At 39.3% G+C, this 20,585-nt stretch overlaps 1 protein-coding gene across 2 annotated transcripts in view; it reads left to right on the top strand.

Moving 5' to 3' along the window:
- The window catches only part of SAAL1 (serum amyloid A like 1), a 59,044-nt gene that overhangs the window by 14,547 nt on the left and 23,912 nt on the right, over positions 1–20,585 (top strand). The window contains exons 5-12 of one of the 2 annotated variants that reach the window (XM_070491322.1): positions 183–242; positions 626–741; positions 1,083–1,263; positions 3,208–3,290; positions 3,382–3,570; positions 13,885–14,078; positions 15,728–15,820; positions 17,028–17,170. In XM_070491322.1, the coding sequence (XP_070347423.1) occupies positions 183–242; positions 626–741; positions 1,083–1,263; positions 3,208–3,290; positions 3,382–3,570; positions 13,885–14,078; positions 15,728–15,820; positions 17,028–17,120 (1,009 nt within the window). In that variant the 3' untranslated portion in view covers positions 17,121–17,170. Of the gene's footprint in view, positions 1–182; positions 243–625; positions 742–1,082; positions 1,264–3,207; positions 3,291–3,381; positions 3,571–13,884; positions 14,079–15,727; positions 15,821–17,027; positions 17,171–20,585 lie in introns of those variants that run through there. The other variant, XM_070491321.1, reaches the window with a different exon arrangement.

Here is a 20,585-nt window from a genome sequence, read left to right as displayed (position 1 = left end):
CTTTGAAACATAAATGTTTGCTTTATGATTAGTCGCTAAGTATAGATTTGTAGCTTATAAGCTTTTCTGTATATATGCTGTATTTCACAGTGAAAGTGTTCACAAAATTAAATGAAAACTCTACCTTGGTATTTGAAATGAGAGAAGTGAGGTGTATTGTGTTAACTTTTTTATTTTTGTAGACAGGTATTATTGCATTGTTTGTATGATTCAGACCCTCCTACTTTGCTGGAAACAAGCAGGTATGCATTCCTCTTTTTATGGATTCTGTAGGGGAAGGCCTGGTGGCGCAGCGGTTAAGTGCGCACGTTCTGCTTCGGCATCCCAGGGTTCGCTGGTTCGAATCCCAGGTGTGAACATGGCACCACTTGGCAAGCCATGCTGTGGTAGGCATCCCACATAAAATAGAGGAAGAGAGGCATGGATGTTAGCTCAGGACCAGTCTTCCTCAGCAAAAAGAGGAGGATTGGCAGATGTTAGCTCAGGGCTAATCTTCCTCAAAAAAAAAAAAGGATTCTGTATACTCGCTCGTAAGAGATTCTAGGACGATGGAGTTAATTCTTCATTCTTGAATTTCCTTTACTGGTTTTGATATAAAGATAGTAAGCCCACATTTATCGTGCAGGTTGTTGCTTACTTGCCTTTCCCAGACAGAAGTGGCCAGTGTCTGGGTTGAAAGAATTCGAGAACATCCAGCTATTTATGATAGCATCTGCTTCATTATGTCAAGTTCAACAAATGGTAAGGCACAGTGTAATCTAAGAAAAGTTTTTTTGATTGTATTTAATTATTAGGAAACCATGTAACTATTTCTAGAGGTCATTTAAAAAAACGCTAAGTGTGAGGTGAGAAAGTATTTCAATTCAAGATATAAAATTTCTTCTTAAACTCCACTTAAAAATCCCCCATTTAAAAATGAAGGAAGACAAGCAAATTTAAACAAAGGAGGTAAATAAATCTCCCCTGGAATGAGTAATCCTTTGGCGAGATTTGGCTTTCTTGGAATAGCTTTAGGAATTTTGATTAACCATCTGCTTTTAAAATTTTGTTTCTCATTTCAGTATCTGTTTTATTCTCTGCAGTTGACTTGCTGGTGAAGGTCGGGGAGGTTGTGGACAAGCTTTTCGATTTGGATGAAAAGCTAATGCTGGAGTGGATTAGAAATGGGGCTGTTCAGCCTCTGGACCAACCCCAGGAAGAGTCTGAAGAGCAGCCAGCGTTTAGAATTGTGCCCTGTGTACTTGAAGCTGCTAAACAAGTACGGTAGGCGAGCTCTTTGGTGTAAAATGTTCTAGGCAAATCCAGTAGCCAGAAATATCCTTGGATGAAAGTTTTCGTTTCCTTTCAGCAGGATGACTAGCACACAGCTGATCTTTGTCAGGTTTGGTTCACTGCTAATATTTGTGGTAACAACATATTGGCTCTTTGCAAGAATTGTAATGGTTACAAAGTACCTGTTCTAATATTACATAGGTATAGGCTATTTTTCAGTATTAATTATGATTACTGCCTTAAAATCTGCAATTTTGTGTAACTTAAATCAAATAGAAAAGTATTCTTGTGTTTTATTTTCCATTGAATGTTTAACAACTTCTTCAGTTAATGTCAGACATCGTTTGTTTTCTTGTTCCTTGTGTATATATATGCCAGTCTTGGATAAGTGATTTTGGGCTCTGATGTCTTGCCAGGAGTGATTACGAGGTCTTGTAGGTCGTTGGAACTGTTTATTGCTAGTCACTAGAAGGTTAATTTATGAACTGATCTGCTTAATGGTCAGTTGTGCACTCTTAGTGCTTAATAATCCACATTAAACCCTGTTAATTTTAGGTCCTTTACCCAAGTGAGGATTAAACTCATCGTCTTTCCTCCAAACCTGCTTCTCAGTGCTGTCAATCTCAGCGAGTGATGTAGTCGTTATCCCTTCTGGATGATGTGGAAGCAGCGTGGTAGTCATTACTGACATTGCCCCGTCCCACTCTTTCCCCTGGCCAGGCACCCTCAGGCCTGCCTCCGGGCCATCTCTGGGATCCCACCAATGCCATCACCAGGCCTCCGTCTCTCGGCTAGACAACAGCAACATTCTCTCACCTGCGATCCCTGTCTCCAGGCTTGCTCTTTCCAAGCCTCACTGTAGAGCCATCTTTCCAGAGCACATGCTCATCTTCTCGCTTTCATGCTTCAAACTCTTCAGTTGTCTTCCTGAGTCCTCGGTCCATATTTTTTAAAAACATGGCTTAGAAGGTCCTGCACAGGACCTCTCCACTCCTACTGCTTGTGCTCTGTGTTTCAACCGTGTGAAATTTCTCTCATTTCTTCAGCTGAACCAAGCTGTCTCTCCTCTAAGGCTTTGCATTCTGTGTCTCCTCTACCCTAAACATTTCTTTGCCACTTCACGTTTCTGTGTAAACATCGTTTCTCTTAGGACGCCTTTCCTGGCTCTCCAGACTAACTTGTCTGCTTGCTGTGCGGTCCTCTGGCACCTTGGACTTCCTCTAGTGTTACATTCCTAGCACTTTATTGTAATCACCCCTTTAATTATCTTCTTTCCTTTTAGACCATAAACTTCATGAAGGTAGGGCAGTGTCTTGTACGTCTCTGTTTTCCCAGCCCCTAACATAGTGCCTGAAAACAGTAGGTACTTAAATATTTGCTGAACCATCTTTTTAATTGTTCACTATTTTTTCACTTAATTGTTTGGCTGAAGAACTAAGACTGAGTTTCTAGGAATCCAAACTGTTGATCACAAAAATTATACTAATATGGTTTTAGTATTCTCAGCTAGGGAGCCAGGATAATCCTGTGAAGTTTTAGGAATATCATTATTGTTGATGCTTGGTGCACTGGGCCTGTCATTCACTCTATGACAGTTTTAGCATTTTTTGTCCTGATTATTCAAGTAAATGAGAATGATGGAGTATCACCTACCAGGTTTCTGCACTGTCGCTTTTGTGGGACAGGGCCAAAAAGAATTTTTCTCTCTTGTCCTGTGTGTTGATTATATTCTGTAATATTTGTTTGTTGTTTGACTGATTTCTTGATTAGAATGTAAGCTCCCGTGAGCACAGAGACTTTCTCCTATTCCCTGTTTCATCCCCAGCGCCTAGGGCAGTGACTAGTAGAGCGATAAATATTTGTTGAATGAATGAAGGATTGCAGTCCCATAGACAGTAAAGTTGTTGATTCAGTGCTTTTGCTTTTTGTATTTAGTTCTGAAAATCCAGAAGGGCTCGATGTTTACATGCACATCTTACAGCTGCTCACCACAGTGGATGATGGAATCCAGGCAATTGGTAAGATGCTTCATGGGGAAGAACTATGGTTACTCATTTAATTGTTTTCTGTTTTTTTAAATTACTACTTTTCTTTATCGTCTTTATTAAGTACAGTGTCCTGATACTGGAAAAGACACTTGGAATTTACTTTTTGACCTGGTCTGCCATGAATTCTGCCAGTCTGATGATCCCCCCATCATCCTTCAAGAACAGAAAACAGTGCTAGCCTCTATTTTTTCAGTGTTGTCTGCCATCTATGCTTCGCAGGCTGAACAGGAGTATCTAAAGATAGAAAAAGGCAAGTATCATTTAGTTCACTGAATGAAGTTCTAGTCTATGAGATTTTTTTTTTTTTTTTTTTTTTTTTTTTTATTTATTTATTTATTTTTTTATTAATGTTATGATAGATTACAACCTTTTGAGATTTCAGTTGTACATTTTTGTTAGTCATATTGTGGGTACACCACTTCCCCCTCCGTACCCTCCCCCCACCCCCCCTTTTCCCTGGTAACCACCGATCAGATCTCCTTCTCAATATACTAATTTCCACCTATGAGTGGAGTCATATAGAGTTCGTCTTTCTCTGACTGACTTATTTCGCTTAACATAATGCCCTCGAGGTCCATCCACGTTGTTGTGAATGGGCCAATTTCGTCTTTTTTTATGGCTGAGTAGTATTCCATTGTGTATATATACCACATCTTCTTTATCCAATCATCAGTTTCTGGGCATGTAGGCTGGTTCCACGTCTTGGCTATTGTAAATAATGCTGCGATGAACATAGGGGTGCAACGGACTCTTGAGATATCTGATATCAGGTTCTTAGGATAGATACCCAGTAATGGGATGGCTGGGTCATAGGGTATTTCTATTTTTAACTTTTTGAGAAATCTCCATACTGTTTTCCATAGTGGCTGTACCAGTTTGCATTCCCACCAACAGTGTATGAGGGTTCCTCTTTCTCCACAACCTCTCCAACATTTGTCGTTCTTGGTTTTGGATGTTTTTGCCAATCTAACGGGGGTAAGGTGATATCTTAGTGTAGTTTTGATTTGCATTTCCCTGATGATTAGCGATGATGAACATCTTTTCATGTGTCTATTGGCCATATTCATATCTTCTTTTGAGAAATGTCTGTTCATGTCCTCTGCCCATTTTTTGATCGGGTTGTTTGTTTTTTTGTTGTTAAGCCGTGTGAGTTCTTTGTATATTATGGAGATTAACCCTTTGTCGGATAAGTGGCTTGTAAATATTTTTTCCCAATTAGTGAGCTGTTTTTTTGTTTCAATTCTGTTTTCCCTTGCCTTGAAGAAGCTCTTTAGTCTGATGAAGTCCCATTTGTTTATTCTTTCTATTGTTTCCCTCAACTGAGGAGTTACAGTGTCCGAAAAGATTCTTTTGAAACTGATGTCAAAGAGTGTACTGCCTATATTCTCTTCCAAAAGACTTATTGTCTCAGGCCTAATCTTTAGGTCTTTGATCCATTTTGAGTTTATTTTGGTGTGTGGTGAAAAAGAATGGTCGATTTTCAATCTTTTGCATGTGGCTGACCAGTTTTCCCAGCACCATTTGTTGAAGAGACTTTCTTTTCTCCATTGTAGGCCCTCTGCTCCTTTGTCGAAGATTAGCTGTCCATAGATGTGTGGTTTTATCTCTGGGCTTTCAATTCTGTTCCATTGATCTGTGGACCTGTTTTTGTACCAGTACCATGCTGTTTTGATCACTGTAGCTTTGTAGTATGTTTTGAAATCGGGGATTGTGATTCCGCCGGCTTTGTTTTTCTTGCTCAGGATTGCTTTAGCAATTCGTGGTCTTTTGTTGCCCCATATGAATTTTAGGATTGTTTGTTCAATTTCTGTGAAGAATGTTCTTGGGATTCTGATTGGGATAGCATTGAATCTGTATATTGCTTTAGGTAGTATGGACATTTTAACTATGTTTATTCTTCCAATCCATGTGCAAGGAATGTCTTTCCATCTCTTTATGTCATCGTCAATTTCTTTCAAGAAAGTCTTGTAGTTTTCATTGTATAGATCCTTCACTTCCTTGGTTAAGTTTATCCCAAGGTATTTTATTCTTTTCGTTTCGATTGTGAATGGGATAGAGTTCTTGAGTTCTTTTTCTGTTAGTTTATTGTTAGTGTATAGAAATGCTACTGATTTATGCACGTTAATTTTATACCCTGCTACTTTGCTGTAGTTGTTGATTATTTCTAATAGTTTTTCTGTGGATTCTTTGGGGTTTTCTATGTATAAGATCATGTCGTCTGCAAACAACGAGAGTTTTACTTCTTCGTTACCTATTTGGATTCCTTTTATTTCTTTTTCCTGCCGAATTGCTCTGGCCAGCACCTCCAGTACTATGTTGAATAGGAGTGGTGAAAGTGGGCACCTTTGTCTTGTTCCTGTCCTCAGAGGGATGGCTTTCAGCTTTTGTCCGTTGAGTATGATGTTTGCTGTGGGTCTATCATATATGGCCTTTATTATGTTGAGGTACTTTCCTTCTATACCCATTTTACTGAGGGTCTTTATCATAAATGGGTGTTGGATCTTGTCGAATGCTTTCTCTGCATCTATTGAGATGATCATGTGGTTTTTGTTTTTCATTTTGTTGATGTAGTGTATCACATTGATTGACTTGCGGATGTTGAACCATCCCTGTGTCCCTGGTATAAATCCCACTTGATCATGGTGTATAATCTTTTTGATGTATTGCTGTAATCGGTTTGCCAAAATTTTGTTGAGGATTTTTGCATCTATGTTCATTAGTGATATTGGCCTGTAGTTCTCCTTCTTTGTGTTGTCCTTGTCAGGTTTGGGGATCAGAGTGATGTTGGCTTCATAGAATGTGTTAGGGAGTTCTCCATCTTTCTCAATTTTCTGGAACAGTTTGAGGAGAATAGGTATTAAGTCTTCTTTGAATGTTTGGTAGAATTCTCCAGAGAAGCCGTCTGGTCCTGGACTCTTGTTTTTGGGGAGGTTTTTGATTACCGTTTCTATTTCCTTACTTGTGATTGGTCTATTCAGATTCTCCATTTCTTCCTGATTCAGTTTGGGGAGATTGTAGGAGTCTAGGAATTTGTCCATTTCTTCCAGGTTGTTCAATTTGTTGGCATATAGTTTTTCATAGTATTCTCTTATGATCTCTTGTATTTCATTGGTATCTGTTGTGATTTCTCCTCTGTCATTCCTGATTTTATTAATTTGCGATTTCTCTCTTTTTTTCTTGGTGAGTCTGGCTAGGGGTTTGTCAATTTTGTTAATTCTTTCGAAGAACCAACTCTTTGTTTCATTGATCCTTTCTATTGTCTTTTTTGTTTCAATATCGTTTATTTCTGCTCTTATTTTTATTATTTCCCTCCTTCTACTGACTCTGGGCTTTGTTTGTTCTTCTTTTTCTAGTTCTGTTAGGTGTCGTTTGAGGTTGCTTATGTGAGCTTTTTCTTGTTTAGTGAGGTGAGCCTGTATTGCGATGAATTTCCCTCTTAGGACTGCTTTTGCTGCATCCCAAATGATTTGGTATGTCGTGTTCTCATTTTCATTAGTCTCCAGATAAAATTTGATTTCTTCTTTAATTTCTTCAATGATCCATTGTTTGTTGAGAAGCGTGTTGTTTAGTCTAGTCTATGAGATTTTTAAACCCCGGGCTTGTGTCTGCTCTTCATTTAGGTTTTAACTCCCCTTTTTTTGTTTTTTAGTGCTTTTATGCCCCTGATTACAAAAATACTGCGTACACTGTACAAAAAATTTATAAAATTTATAAAGGGAAGCATAGTGCTTGTTACCCCACCATCCGTACATTCACATGCATATATATTTTCAGTCCTGCTTTTTGGGCAACGTTTTTCATTTAGAAGTATGACATGAATATTTTCCTATGTAAACAAGTGGTCTTTGACAGAATGACTTTTACGACTACAATTAAATCCATGACCCATCTGGAATTTTTCTGGTGTTACATGTGAGGTATTATTTCAACTTTCTTCCCAAGGGCTACCCAGTTGTTTGTGAATAAACCAGTTTATCCACACTAGTGTGAAATTTCATCATCACTGTGTTTTAAATTTCCCTGTACATTTTGTTCAGTTCCATTGCTCTACTCGTGTATCAGTACCCATAGTGTTTTAGTTATTAAAGCTTTATATTTTAATGCTTAGTGGGGCTAGTCCTCCTTCATTCTAATTTTTCAGAATGTTTTTGAGTATTATTCTTGTCTAACACTGAATTAGATTGACAAGTTAGAAAAACAGAAACTCTTCCTGATATTTTTATTGAGATCATCTTAAATTTATAGCGTATCCAAGATGATGGTGTGCTTCCGCATTTTTTCAAGTCTTACTTTGTGTCCTCAAGAATGTTCTAAGATTTTCTTCATGTAGATCTTGCGTATTTCTGACTAGGTTTATTCCTAGATATTTTGTTTTGTATTGCTGTTGTCTGTGACGTCTTTTCTTCCATTGATTATTGCTCTTGGAATATGTGAAGGCTATTGATTTCTGTATATTTTGCATCTAGTAACCTTACTGAATTCTCTTACTGTTTTTAGTAGTTGTTCCAGTGATTATCTTGGGCTTTATCTGATAATGCTTTGGGTTTAAGTTAGATATGTTTTATCACTTTTCTCCCTCTGATTTCTTTCTCTTATCTAATGGATTGCCTTATACCTCTGGTGTTAAATAATAATGGTGGTAAAACGTCCTTACCTTGTTCCTGACTTTATTAGGAATGATTCTGGAGTTACACCATTCGTCATGATGCTGTTTTGAGCTTAAGCTATTTATGTTTTACCATTTAAGGAGATATTAATCTATTCCTATTTTACTAGAGTTTTTAATCAAAAATGAATGTTGAATATTTTCAAGTGTCTTTTCTGCATTTATGGTAGATAAGTTACCTCATTGAGAAGGTGGCTTTGAGTGCAGACCTACAGGAAATAATGGAGTGAGTCCCGTGACTACGTGGGGAGGAGAGCATTCCAGACAGAGGGGCTGCAGGTGTCAAACCCTGAGTGGGAAGTGTGCCTGGAATGTCTGAGGAGGGGCAGTGAGGCCTGTGTGGCTGGGGGCTCCAGCAAACAGGCCAGGCAGGCGAGAGGGGCTGGAGAGTGAAGGTCCGGGTCAGCCTTTTACTCTGAGTGAGATCGGGCGCTGTGGGGGCTTTGGAGCAGAGGATGGACAGACGTGCTGACATTACTAGGTCCCTCTGGCTGCCATGTTGATAAGAAATGCAGGGGGCTAGTTGGAAGGCTGTGTGAACTTGACGCAAGAGGTGATACAACAGGGATCAAGGTGGTAACAGTGGAGGTGGTGCAACAAATAGTCAGATTGCGATCATTTTTAGGTAGTGCCAATAGGATCTGCTGACAGGATGGGGAGGGTGAGAGGAGAAAAGTCAAATTATGTCTGGCATTTTTGTCCAAAAGAGTTGCCATTTTCTGAGATGGGAAAGACTTTTTTTGTTTGTTTTTCTTTCAGTTTGAGATATAATTGACATACAGCACTGTGCAAGTTTAAGGTGTACAGCGTAGTGATTTGGTGTACATATACTGTGAAATGATTACCACAGTGAGTTTAGTTAATGTCCATCACCTCACATAGTTACAAAAAAATGCTTTTTCCTTGTGATGAGAACTTTTAGGAGGAAAGACTGGGGGTTTTCTTGTTGTTTTTTATTATTATTTCTTTTTATTGAGGTCATAATAGTTTATAACGTTGGAAAATTTCAGTTGTCCATTGTTATTTGTCCATCACCATATATATGTGCCCCTTTATCCTTTATGGCCACCCCCAACCCCCTTACCCTCTGGTAACAGCTAATCTGTTTTCTTTGTCCATGTGGTAGTTTATCTTCCACATATGAGTGAAATCATATGGTGTTTGTCGTTCTCTGTCTGGCATATTTCACTTAACATGATACCCTCAAGGTCCATCCATGTTGTTGCAAATGGGATGGTTTTGTCTTTTTTTATGGCTGAGGAGTATTCCATTGTATATATATACACCACATCTTCTTTATCCATTCATCAGTCGATGGGCACTTGGGTTGCTTCCCTGTCTTGGCTATAGTGAATCATACTGCAGTGAGCATAGGGGGGCGTAAGTCTCTTTGAATTGTTGACTTCAAGTTCTTTGGATAAATACCCAGTAGTGGGATAGCTGGATCATATGGTATTTCTATTTTTAATTTTTTGAGAAATCTCCATACTGTTTTCCATAGTGGCTGCACCAGTTTGCATTCCCACCAGCAGGGTATGAGGGTTCCCTTTCCTTCACGTCCTCTCCAACATTTGTTATTTTTTTGTCTTGGTAATTGTAGCCATTCTAACGGGTGTAGAGTGATATCTCATTGTAGTTTTGATTTGCATTTCCCTGATGATTAGTGATGTTGAATATCTTTTCATGTACCTGTTGACCATCTGTATATTTTCTTTGAAAAAATGTCTGTTCATATCCTCTGGCCATTTTGTAATGAGGCTTTATTTTTTGTGTGTGAGGAAGATTGGCCCTGAGCTAATATCTGTTGCCAATCCTCCTCTTTTTGCTTGAGGGAGATTGTTGCTGAGCTAACATCTGTACCAATCTTCCTCTGTTTTATGTGGGATGCCACCACAGCGTGGCTTTGCAGGTGGTGCTAGGTCCACACCTAGGATCTGAACAGACAAACCCCAGGCCACTGAAGCGGAGTGCACAAATTCAACCACTGTGTCACTGGGCCCATACACTGACCATTTTTTGATTGTTTGTTTTTTTTGTTGTTGAGTTATATGAGTTCTTTATATATTTTGGAGATTAACCCTTCGTCAGATATATGATTTGCAAATATTTTCTCCCAGTTGGTGGATTGTCTTTTTGTTTTGTTCTTGGGTTCCTTTGCCTTGCATAAGCTCTTTAGTCTGACGAAGTCCCATTTGTTTATTTTTTCTTTTGTTTCGCTTGCCCAAGTAGGCATGGTATTCAGAAAGATCCTTCTAAGACCGATGAGTGTACTGCCTATATTTTCTTCTAGGAGTTATATAGTTTCACTTCTTACTTTCAAGTCTTTGATCCCTTTTGAGTTAACTTTTCTGTATGGCAAAAGATAATGGCCTACTTTCATTCTTTTGCATGTGGCTGTATGAAAGACTGGTTTTACGTATGTTCGAGATGTCTTTTTGATGTGCAAGTGGAGGTGCCAAGCAGGAGATTCTGATCTGAAGCTGAGGGGAAGGCCTGAGCTGGAATATAAATGTTGGAGCTGTCAGTTGTCATGCTGACGAGCTCTTCTGTAGCCTTAGTGCTTTCTTGTGTCTTGATTTAATGTAGGATGAGAGGAAAATTGATATCTTTTACGACTACTATGTCTGTCTATTTCTCGTTTTATCATTTGTAGTTTGCTTAATGAGTATTACATCATTTGGTATATAGAGATTCATTATAAATTGCCCATCTTGGTCTCCTTTCATGCTTTTTTGGCCTGAATCCTGTATATCAGCCGAAAACTTCACACCCTGTTTTCCTTCTGTTTGCATTTGCCACTAATACCTCTGCCGATCTTTGTCTTTTCAACCTTTCTAAATACTCTGTTGTAGGGGTTTTAATTTTTGTTCAATAGATGATTTTGACTCATTTAAATGTATTGATGTGGTATTTATGTTTGCTCTGAATGCTGTCGTGGTATATTTTCCATTATGTATATTTATAGTTAAATAAACAGCATATGGCTTATTTGTTTTGTTTCTGTGTGGAGTTCTAACATTAGAAAGATGTGTATTTTTGGTCTAGGAATTACCTTTATAATTATAACTGCTCTCAAAATATAATTATAACTACACCCCAATTTTTTTTTTAATTCTTAAAATCTAATAACTTAAAGGATATATCTCAGTGTTGGCAATTTCTTATCCCCTTTCCCCTGGTGCTTTCAAACTACAAATTCAACACTTGAAGGTGGCATTCTCGAATTACATTTTAAAATATTTGTTCTGTTCCATCCTTTTGAGTTTCTTCTTTGAGAGTTACAATTTTATGTCAGATCACCTTTCCTGTCTTCCATAACTGTTATTTTCTCCACTTAAGGGAACTTCTTGTTTCATTCCCTTTGTTTTGCTGTCCTTTACCGCCTCCATGCCTGGGCTGTCTTCTCAGCAGCATCCACTCTCCTTTGTGCACCTGTCAGCTTTGCCTTCCTTTCTGTGGTGGCTTTAATTTCTTCTTTTAACTTCTGCCTTGAGTTCTACCTGCTCAGGTTTTCTCTCCTGTCATCATTCGTTCTTTAGTCTGAGCTCTTTCATCTCTGTTTTGTGTTTAATTACATGTTGTATTAAAGCTCATGGCCAAATATTATCTTAACACTATAAGCTTCATATCAACTTCTTTTGATGAGTATTATTTGTCTGTCGTTTGTTTTTCTTGTTCCTTTCTTTCTTTTTTCTTTTAGTGTCTTTGTGTTGCTCCTATGCTGGTTTCTTTGTGCGTACTCATCTTTGAATGAATTGGGCTTTTCCTGGATTAACTCTTTCCAGGAAGCTCATGTAGGAGAATGGCTGAAGCTGTGTTCTAGGCTAACGGGAGTTGGGTCTCTGAGTCTCCTGGCTCTTTTTCCCAGGTACAAGGTAGCCATGGTAAAGACTCACCTTTCCCGTTGGCATTTGCTTCCTGTCTATGTGGCTTGTCTGTGGAATTACTCATTTCCCCCTCTTCCTCTGTTTCTTAGAACCCTAAGGAAGCACCGGCTGTCTTGCACACTCCATTCCCGCTGTTGCAAACAAGGGATTCTAGATTTGTGCCTCAGAGGAATGTGCTTAACCTTAGAAAAGCGGACTTTTCTGACCCTTGTGAGACCTGCAGCCTCAGGCGTCCTCTCATCACTTCTTCATGCCCCCCCGCTTGATTTACACTGCCTTTGACATTATTTCCACTTGCCTTGTGTTTAAGGTTTCAGCTGTCTCTTAGTTTATCCAAACTGGAATCTGGGTTTTGTTGCTTATTCTCTTTGTTTCTTTGGTGATTTCTAAAAGGAAGAGGGGAGAAATGTTGACCTTGAGCCCGATGCTCTTTCTAACTTCCTTGTATATATGCGCTTTCTGTTGAAATCATATAGAGAGTTTTTATTTGGAATATTAGAAGTGCATCTTTCTTTTTTTTATTAAGATTATGATAGTTAACAACCTTGTGAAATTACAGTTGTACATCATTATTAGTTATGTTGTAGGTACACCACTTCACCCTTAGTGCCCTCCCCCACCCCCCCTTTCCCCTGGTAACCACCGATCAGTTCTCCTTGTCTATATGTTAACTACCACCTATGAGTGGAGTCATACAGAGTTCGTCTTTCTCTGTCTGGAAGAAGCACATCTTTCTTGATGTTATGTGACTCAGTGTTCTTTATCCTTCCCTCACTTCCCAAAACTTTATGTATGATTTTTATGATTGGGTGAGAGAGTAAGGATTAAAGGCACTCCTTTGACTCTAAGCCACTAATTAACACTCACTTCCTTATCCTGCCTTGAGCCTTGAACAGGGGCTTTGTAGAGTTAGGGCTGGGGGTGAGGGAGGGCGAAGGGAGCCTGGTGTGGCATAGATTGATGCGACCTGCAGGGAAATCACGGATGAAGGACTCACTGTCAGAGTCGAGGGCTGGTGACAACACAAGTGCGAGAGGAGGAGTAAAGCCAAAGGGAGTATAATAAAACCGCCAGGCAGGGGAGGTGCTTAAAGAGGTGACATTGAGTTGAGAAGTAAGGAATACAACTTCCCTGGTTGCTAGTTTTTTAAATGTTGTTTCCATGTATTGTAAATGACCTAAGTTTGGAAGTGAAGTTAGATTTTTTTAAATTAAGATATTGATTCAATGCTAAAGAAAACTTTTTCCTGGATTTGTAACTATTAAGCAGAAATGGTAGGGTTAGAATCAGTGATTGAATCATGTTCATGCTATAGCATATAGTTTGAGTCTGAGTTGTAGTTTTATTTTTTACGTTCGATTTTTATTATAGGTTAATTAAAATGACTGTTCAGTCTTTTAAGAAATCATACTATTTTTGAAGCTAACTTAATAAAACATACAATTTAAAAGCTTCGTTTAAGATTTTTATGATCCAGTTTAAAGTTTAAATCTTTTCTCTCTGTGGCCTCCAAGGCCCTGCACGGTGGGACTCCTGTCCGACTCTGACCTCCTCGTGTGCCTCCTGCCCCTGCCCACTTGGCGTGAGCCGCGCTGGCCCTCTGTCTCTTCTTCAGACCTTCCCTGACGTTGCCTGTGTGGCACTTTTGCATTTGTTCCCTCTGCCTGAAATGTTTTCCTGGGCTCTTCACATTGATGCTTCTTACCCTTTAGTTCTCGAATCACTGTCACCTCTTCAGAGAGCCTCCCCTGCCGGCTGCTTTATTAGAGTCCCCTTTAATTTCCTTCATAGAACTTAGCAAAATCTGAAATGATCCGTTTTATTCATTAGCTTATTTAAGAGTGTACAAATGGAAGCCTCTGGAAGGCTGTGGCCTTGACGGTCTTGTTTACCGCTGTATCTATAGGATGCAGTGTCCAGCACTAGTAGGCGTTCAGTGCAAATGAATGAATGAGTGAAAGACCAAATTTAACTGGCTAATTCCGTGCCTCTTGGTTTCTTTGTACACTAGATCTTCCTCTAATTGACAGCCTGATTCGTGTCCTGCAAAATACAGAACATTGTCAGAAGAAGCCAGAGGACTCGGCAGAGTCTCGCACAGGAGAAACTAAAAAGTCTGATTTAACCCAAGATGATTTCCACTTGAAAATCTTAAAGGATATTTCGTGTGAATTTCTTTCTATTATTTTTCAGGTCTTAACAAAGGTAAGGAAGAAGCATTGATAATTTCTTCAGGAAAAGAAAGTGTGAATTGCTTAATGCTCCAAACTTTATTACTATTGTTTTTTAAAATACAAAAGTAGTATAACTATATTACATAAATTTAGGGAAATAGAGAAAGAAAAAACTTAGCACCATAAGTTTATAATCTTAAACCAGCAACTGATGTGGTTTGGTGTATTTATATGTGTATTTTTCATGTACTTATAACCCAGTATACACAATTTTTATAGACTGCTCTTTTCACTTAACATTATATTATAAGCACTTTTCCTGACTCTAATTCGCTGAAAGACTTCTCACTGAGAGCCAGTTTTATACCCAATTTGCCCAAAAATCAATTTTCAAAATTGACTGCAAACTTGTTTTAAGGAATATTCTTCCTGAATATGTTCGGGATAATTAGCATATTCTTCCTTTGGGCATACTTTCTATCCATGTATTTTACAAAAAAAATACATTTATCAATATAACTATGAAGAACACATTCATTGAATTTTTTCAAGAAGAATAGTTTTTGAAACAAGTTTCTGTTATTCTGCTGATTTGGTTTTTTGTGAATTGTCGTGCTTTCTTTTTCCAGATTTGGAGTCGTTACCTTAGCATAGATTTTCAGAAGTTAGATTATAAGGTTTGACATTATAAAAGTGAAGATGACTGAGGCGTAATGGCTACATATTGCCAAAATGTTTTTTTAACAAAGTATGTAACATGTTAGTTTTACTTGATCCTTATGGGTATTATAATTTTTATATCAAGTAAAGTTCAACAGGTGATAAATTGTGCTTTATTTTGATTTATGTTTTCTGTTATATGGAGGTTGAAACCTTTCCATATATTTGTATATTATGTTTCCTGCTTTGTGACTTTCTCTATTTTGATTATTTGCATGAACTCCTTGGGCAATAATATATCTTTTGCATATTCATTACAAAAATTTCTCCCATTGTTTGCTGTTGCTTTTGTTTTTTTTGGAGGGAGGGACATAGATGTTTGTTTATTTTTAAGTGACAGGAAGATAGGAGGAAGGTGGGCTGAGAACAGACCAGGGATATGTCATGAAAATTCTTCTATGATGTAATTAATAGAAGGTAGATTTAATCTTGAAGAAACTGAGGAGCTACTAAGGATTTTTTTTAAGCATCAAGTGATATGATCTGATTAGGAAGATTACTCCAGAAGCAATGGAGAGGATTAGAGAGCACTGAGGCTGGAGGCCCAGAGACCAGCCAGCAGGCTCTGGTGGTTGGTAATCTTCAAGAATAATCTGAAAAATAATAAGAGCCGAAACAGTGGAAGTGTGGATGGAGAGGAGGGGTGGGATGAGTGAGATTGAGGAGAGTAGATTAAGCACCTCGGCGGGGTCAGCCGCAGAGGAGGAAGGTCCTGGCTGTGTCCCGAGTTTCTGTTTGTGCAGCAGGGCGGGTGGGTGCTCGTGCCCTTCCCTAAAGTAAGGACTAGTGGAGCGCGTGTTTGGGTGACAGGAGGAGGAACGATGCTGGGTTCAGTTTGGGACATTTGAAATGCCTGTAGGATCAGTAGGAATTGTAGATACTCATTTGTATTTATTTACCAGATAAAGCTTTAGAAGTTTTCCTTTTTTGACATTAAATGGTTTTTTGTGTCTGTTTCAGGAGACTGTAGCTCAGGGACTAAAGGAGGGCCAGTTAAGCAAACAGAAGTGTTCCTGTGCATTTCAAAATCTTCTTCCTTTCTATAGCCCTGTGGTGAGTATGAGTGAATGTACAGGTTGCTGAGTTCCACAGGATTACTAAATAAAGTGTTTTTAAGTAAGTGCTTAATCTCTGAGGCCATTGTCAAAAAAGATAGTGCATACAGTTGACCCGACTTAATGCCTTTGTCAGATAGATGACTGCTGGATAATTCAGGGGACTAGCCTGAATCACAATTCTAATTTTATTTTATTTTTTTGGTGAGGAAGATTGGCCCTGAGCTAACATCTGTCACCTGTCTTCCTCTTTTTTGCTTGAGGAAGATTGTCCCTAAGCTAACATCTGTGCCAGTCTTCTTCCATTTTGTAAGTGGGTTGCCTCCACAGCATGACCTGACAAACGGTGTGTAGGTCTGCGCCTGGGATCCGAACCCATGAACCCCAGGCTGCCAAAGTGGAGCACATGGACTTAACCACTATGCCACTGGGCTGGCCCCACGATTCTAATTTTAAGAGAAAGAAATCAACACTGAATTTATCTGACCCCTTTCTGTTACAAAGTAGACAGCATATATATTAAGCAAAAATAAGATTCTTAGGTAGGATTAGTCAGTAGGTTTTATGGTTCTTCAAATTACATCACATTTGCTACCATTAGAGGTAATTTCAAAATAAGAACTTTTTTTTTTGATGAGGATCAGCCCTAGCTAACATCTGTTGCCAATCCTGCTCTTTTTGCTGAGGAAGACGAGCCCTGAGCTAACATCCATGCCCCTCTTCCTCTACTTTATATGTGGGACGCCTGCCACAGCGTGGCTCAACAAGCAGTGCATAGGTCTGCACCTGGGATCTGAACCGGCAAACCGCAGGCCGCCAAAGCAGAACATGCAAACTTAACTGCTGTGCCACCAGGCCGGCCCCAAAATAAGAACTTTTTTGGGAAAATGAAGTATGGAATGTGGGAGTGAGGGGACATGTCAGCAAGGAGGATGGTGATAAACTCTAATAATGGACCCTAAAGGGGAAGCAGCAGGAAGATAAATACTAGTTCAAGAGTGAAACAAAATGGTGAGGGCTGGTTCCCTCCTGATGTTTCAGAGGACCAGCCAGGAGGTACCTTGACTGTCCTCCAGGAGTCTGTTAACGTTTCTTTTCCACTGAACTGTTTAGAAACCACAGTAGAGCATTTTTATAGTCAACAGTTAGTACCTTAAACCACCCTTTCCTCTGCTTAGGTTTTGGGTCTTTTGTGTGACTCACAGGTGGAAGACTTCCTGAGAGTCCTGCGTGAAGTTGATGAGACTCTGGCTGATGACCTGGAGGAGGCCTTCCCAAGTTCGAAGGTTCAGACATAAAAACTGAATTGGAATCTCCTCTGGCCAAGAAATAAACTTTATTTTCTTCACTGGCGGTTGAAATTGATGAATAGGAAGTATTAGATAAAGCCTGTATTAGGTCATAGTTGTCTGGGATTACACTCCTGCCCCTCTCCCTCCCCCAGCCCCACCTCACTTTTATTTGGCATTGGAATCTGGAGTTTCACCACCATCAAGGCCCCCTCCCCCCTCTTTTTGTATTTGTTGTGTGGTATTTGTCATCTTCAGATAAAGAAAACAAAAATATGCAAGCTTATCATTGAGGTTCTTTTTAGAATATTTGAGGGGTTGGTGAGGATTTTCTTCATAGTCTTTAATGTGATTTTTACATGAAAAAATTTTTTTTAATTATTTTATTATTTCTTCTTGTTTTTCTTTTATTTGTTCTTTTGTGAGGAAGATTGGCCCTGAGCTAACATCTGTGCCAGTCTTCCTTTTTTAGGTGCGACGCCCCACAGCATGGCCTGAGGAGCAGTGCTAGGTTTGCACCTGGGATTGAAACCTATGAACCTGGGCCGCCGAAGTAGGGTGCGCATACTTAACCACTATGCCACTGGGCTCACCCCCAAAATTTGTATCCACTGCAGCTGCATTCAGCTACACTAATAGAAAACCCTACTATCATAACTTAACCCAATAGCTTTTGTGTATCTTGTGCAATAAGAAATCCGGAGGTGGGTAGTCCAGACCTGATTTGGTTGCTCAGGGACCCTGATTCCTTTCACCTCCCCACGTGATCTGCCATATAGACCTTTGTGTTCATATTTATTATCTTGTGGTTAAGGGGACTATAATGTCTCTGAATCGTTCATCTACATTCGGGGAGAGGGGGGAAGGAGAAAGATGTAAAGGGGCTTTATCCTCTCAAGTCTTCACCTTTTTATTTTGAAAGGACAGCGCTCCCTGGCCAGAACCACATCATGTGGCCATCCTTAACTGCAGGTGTTTGGGGTCAAGTTTTTTCCCTTTACAGCCTCTGTAGGAGAGGGAGGCAAGACAGAAGGGAGATATGAATGGCTTTTGGATAGCCAATCCATGGTGTTTGCCACAGTGTGCAAAATATTTCAGCCATCTTGTGATTGTTAATTTTGTTGATTCTGTGCCAGATTGTTAGTAACAACTCAGAAGCAGTTAGTAGTTTAGCTTTGTTACAGTTCAGTTTTTTTCTTTGTGTATGTGTGAAGATAGAAGTGCTAACATTTTGATGAAAGCACATTAGCAAAAATCTCTCTTTTTCAGCATGATTCCAGTGGTTGGGTTTTAGAAAATGATTTGCTTTAGTGAGTTCAGAGTTTTTAAATTAAGATTGAGGGAGTTACTTTTGATCGTTTACAAACTGCTATCCATGATTTTCTCTCTCATACTTTTATCATTCTTTGTAGTGCTTCCTAATGAAATATATTCAGAGAATCAACCAAGTACACTTATGGAAGCATCCAGTTTGCATTATTTCAGTTACTGAAAGTGGAATCGTAACCAAACTCAGTGGGTTCATCTCTTGGTGAGTGCGGAGCCAAAAAGCACAACCAAGCAGAAATAGGTGAAGAAAGCTTTATTACCTGCACAAGCAAATGGAGAACACTGGGGATAACTCCCAAAGCAGTGTCTCCCCGAGCTCAGTGCTCATGGAGACTCTGCAAAAGAGGGCGGAAGATCCAGGTTGATTTGCATAATAGCTGTAACAGCAGTGTTCACTGTGTTCTTTTAAGGCGCATGCATAGCATGTATACATGTTACTACATACACTATATGATCTAAAAATGGCTTTTTGGACCCTCCCGGGGAGGAGAATTTAAGATGCTAAATAGTTTAGGTAACTTCAGGACATCTGGTGCTGGAATATTTTGTGGAGGTCTTTCTGCAAACCATGTCATTTCTCTATATGTGATTTCTACAGAACACATAGTTTCTTTTTGTCTGAAAAACACTTGACAGATTATGTTAGTTGTTAACCAGATCCTCAATAATCCTTTCTTTGCTTGGTTACAGAATTTTTAATAGATTTTAAGAAAATATCAGTTATGAATGACAAAGCCAGCCTTTAAACTCTTCTTCTAGAGTAGCCCATTCCCAGTTGATTGCAGAATATTCTTAGCTTTAAAGCATTGTTCTTGCCTCACACTTTGTATTCTTTCCTTGAGTAACTTTTGCTGATAAACACAGGAGATAGTGTTATCGGGAAGAGATTTCCGATGTGGAGGTGGTTTCATTGTTGACAATGTCCCTGCTGAAAAGAATTGAACTATAAAATTAAGATCTTATCGTTGAAACTCTAGTTGATAGGTTTGCTTTATGTGTATTTGCATGTCTTCAATGCTAACCTTATCCACAGGCTGAACGTGGCTGTGTTTAACATGAGATTTCAAGGTGAAACCACTCCTACCTGCTGGCCAGTGCTACAAACTCCGTTCTTGTTCTATCTCTCTTTTTTTTTTTTTTTGAGGAAGATTAGCCCGAGCTAACTGCTGCCAATCCTCCTCTTTTTGCTGAGGAAGACTGGCCCTGAGTTAACATCCGTGCCCATCTTCCTCTACTTTATATGTGGGATGCCTACCACAGCATGGTGTGCCAAGCAGTGCCATGTCCGCACCCAGGATCCGACCTGGCGAACCCCAGGCCGCTGAAGTGGAACGTGCGCACTTAACCGCTGCACCACCGGGCTGGAGCCTCTTGTTATCTCTTGAAGTTTAACAGTTAAGATGCAAATAACCCCATGAGAGTAAAACTCTGATTTATTAGTTATGTTTGCCTCAGTACATATGAATTTCACCTTTTGTTTTCCTGAGAGCATGTTTTAAAAGGGGGAGCACAAGGATCTTGGTATCTGAGGGAAAGAGTGCAGCTCAAAGCTGGTGAGTTACAAAGGGAGAAAACGGATATGTTGTGAGAAGGCTGGTGATGTCCAGGTTACTGTCTGCTTCCCATTTCTGGCTTGGACCTGCCCTGTTTACTTGTTACTAATTGCTATTGTAACAGCATGAGGTGGTGTATATGTTCATAGTACTTATTTTGATATGTTTCAAAACTTCCTAAATCTATAAATTATAATAAACAGTTTTTTTAAAAGAGCAGAGGGCCGGCCCCATGGCCAAGTGGTTAAGTTCACACACTCCACTTCGGTGTCCCAGGCTTTGCCAGTTTGGATCCTGGGCACAGACCAACACACTGCTCATCAAGCCATGCTGTGGCAGCATCCCACACAGAAGAACTGGGATGACCTACAACTCGGATATACAACTATGTACTGGGGCTTTGGAAAGAAAAATTTTTAAAAAAGAGACAGATTGGCAACAGGTGTTAGCTCAGGGCCAATCTTCCTCACTAAAAAAAGCATACTTTAAAAAGAAAAAAAGAGCAATGTTAAAACTTTTTTAATCTACACAATCTGATGAATTCACCAAAAAAAATTTAGTGCTTACATTAATTACAGTGATGTTTTGAAAC

Source organism: Equus asinus, chromosome 20, assembly GCF_041296235.1.
Source record: "Equus asinus isolate D_3611 breed Donkey chromosome 20, EquAss-T2T_v2, whole genome shotgun sequence".
Lineage (NCBI taxonomy): Eukaryota > Metazoa > Chordata > Mammalia > Perissodactyla > Equidae > Equus > Equus asinus.
Note: the sequence above shows the minus strand (reverse complement) of the source record. Positions and strands in the feature narration are given on the sequence as shown.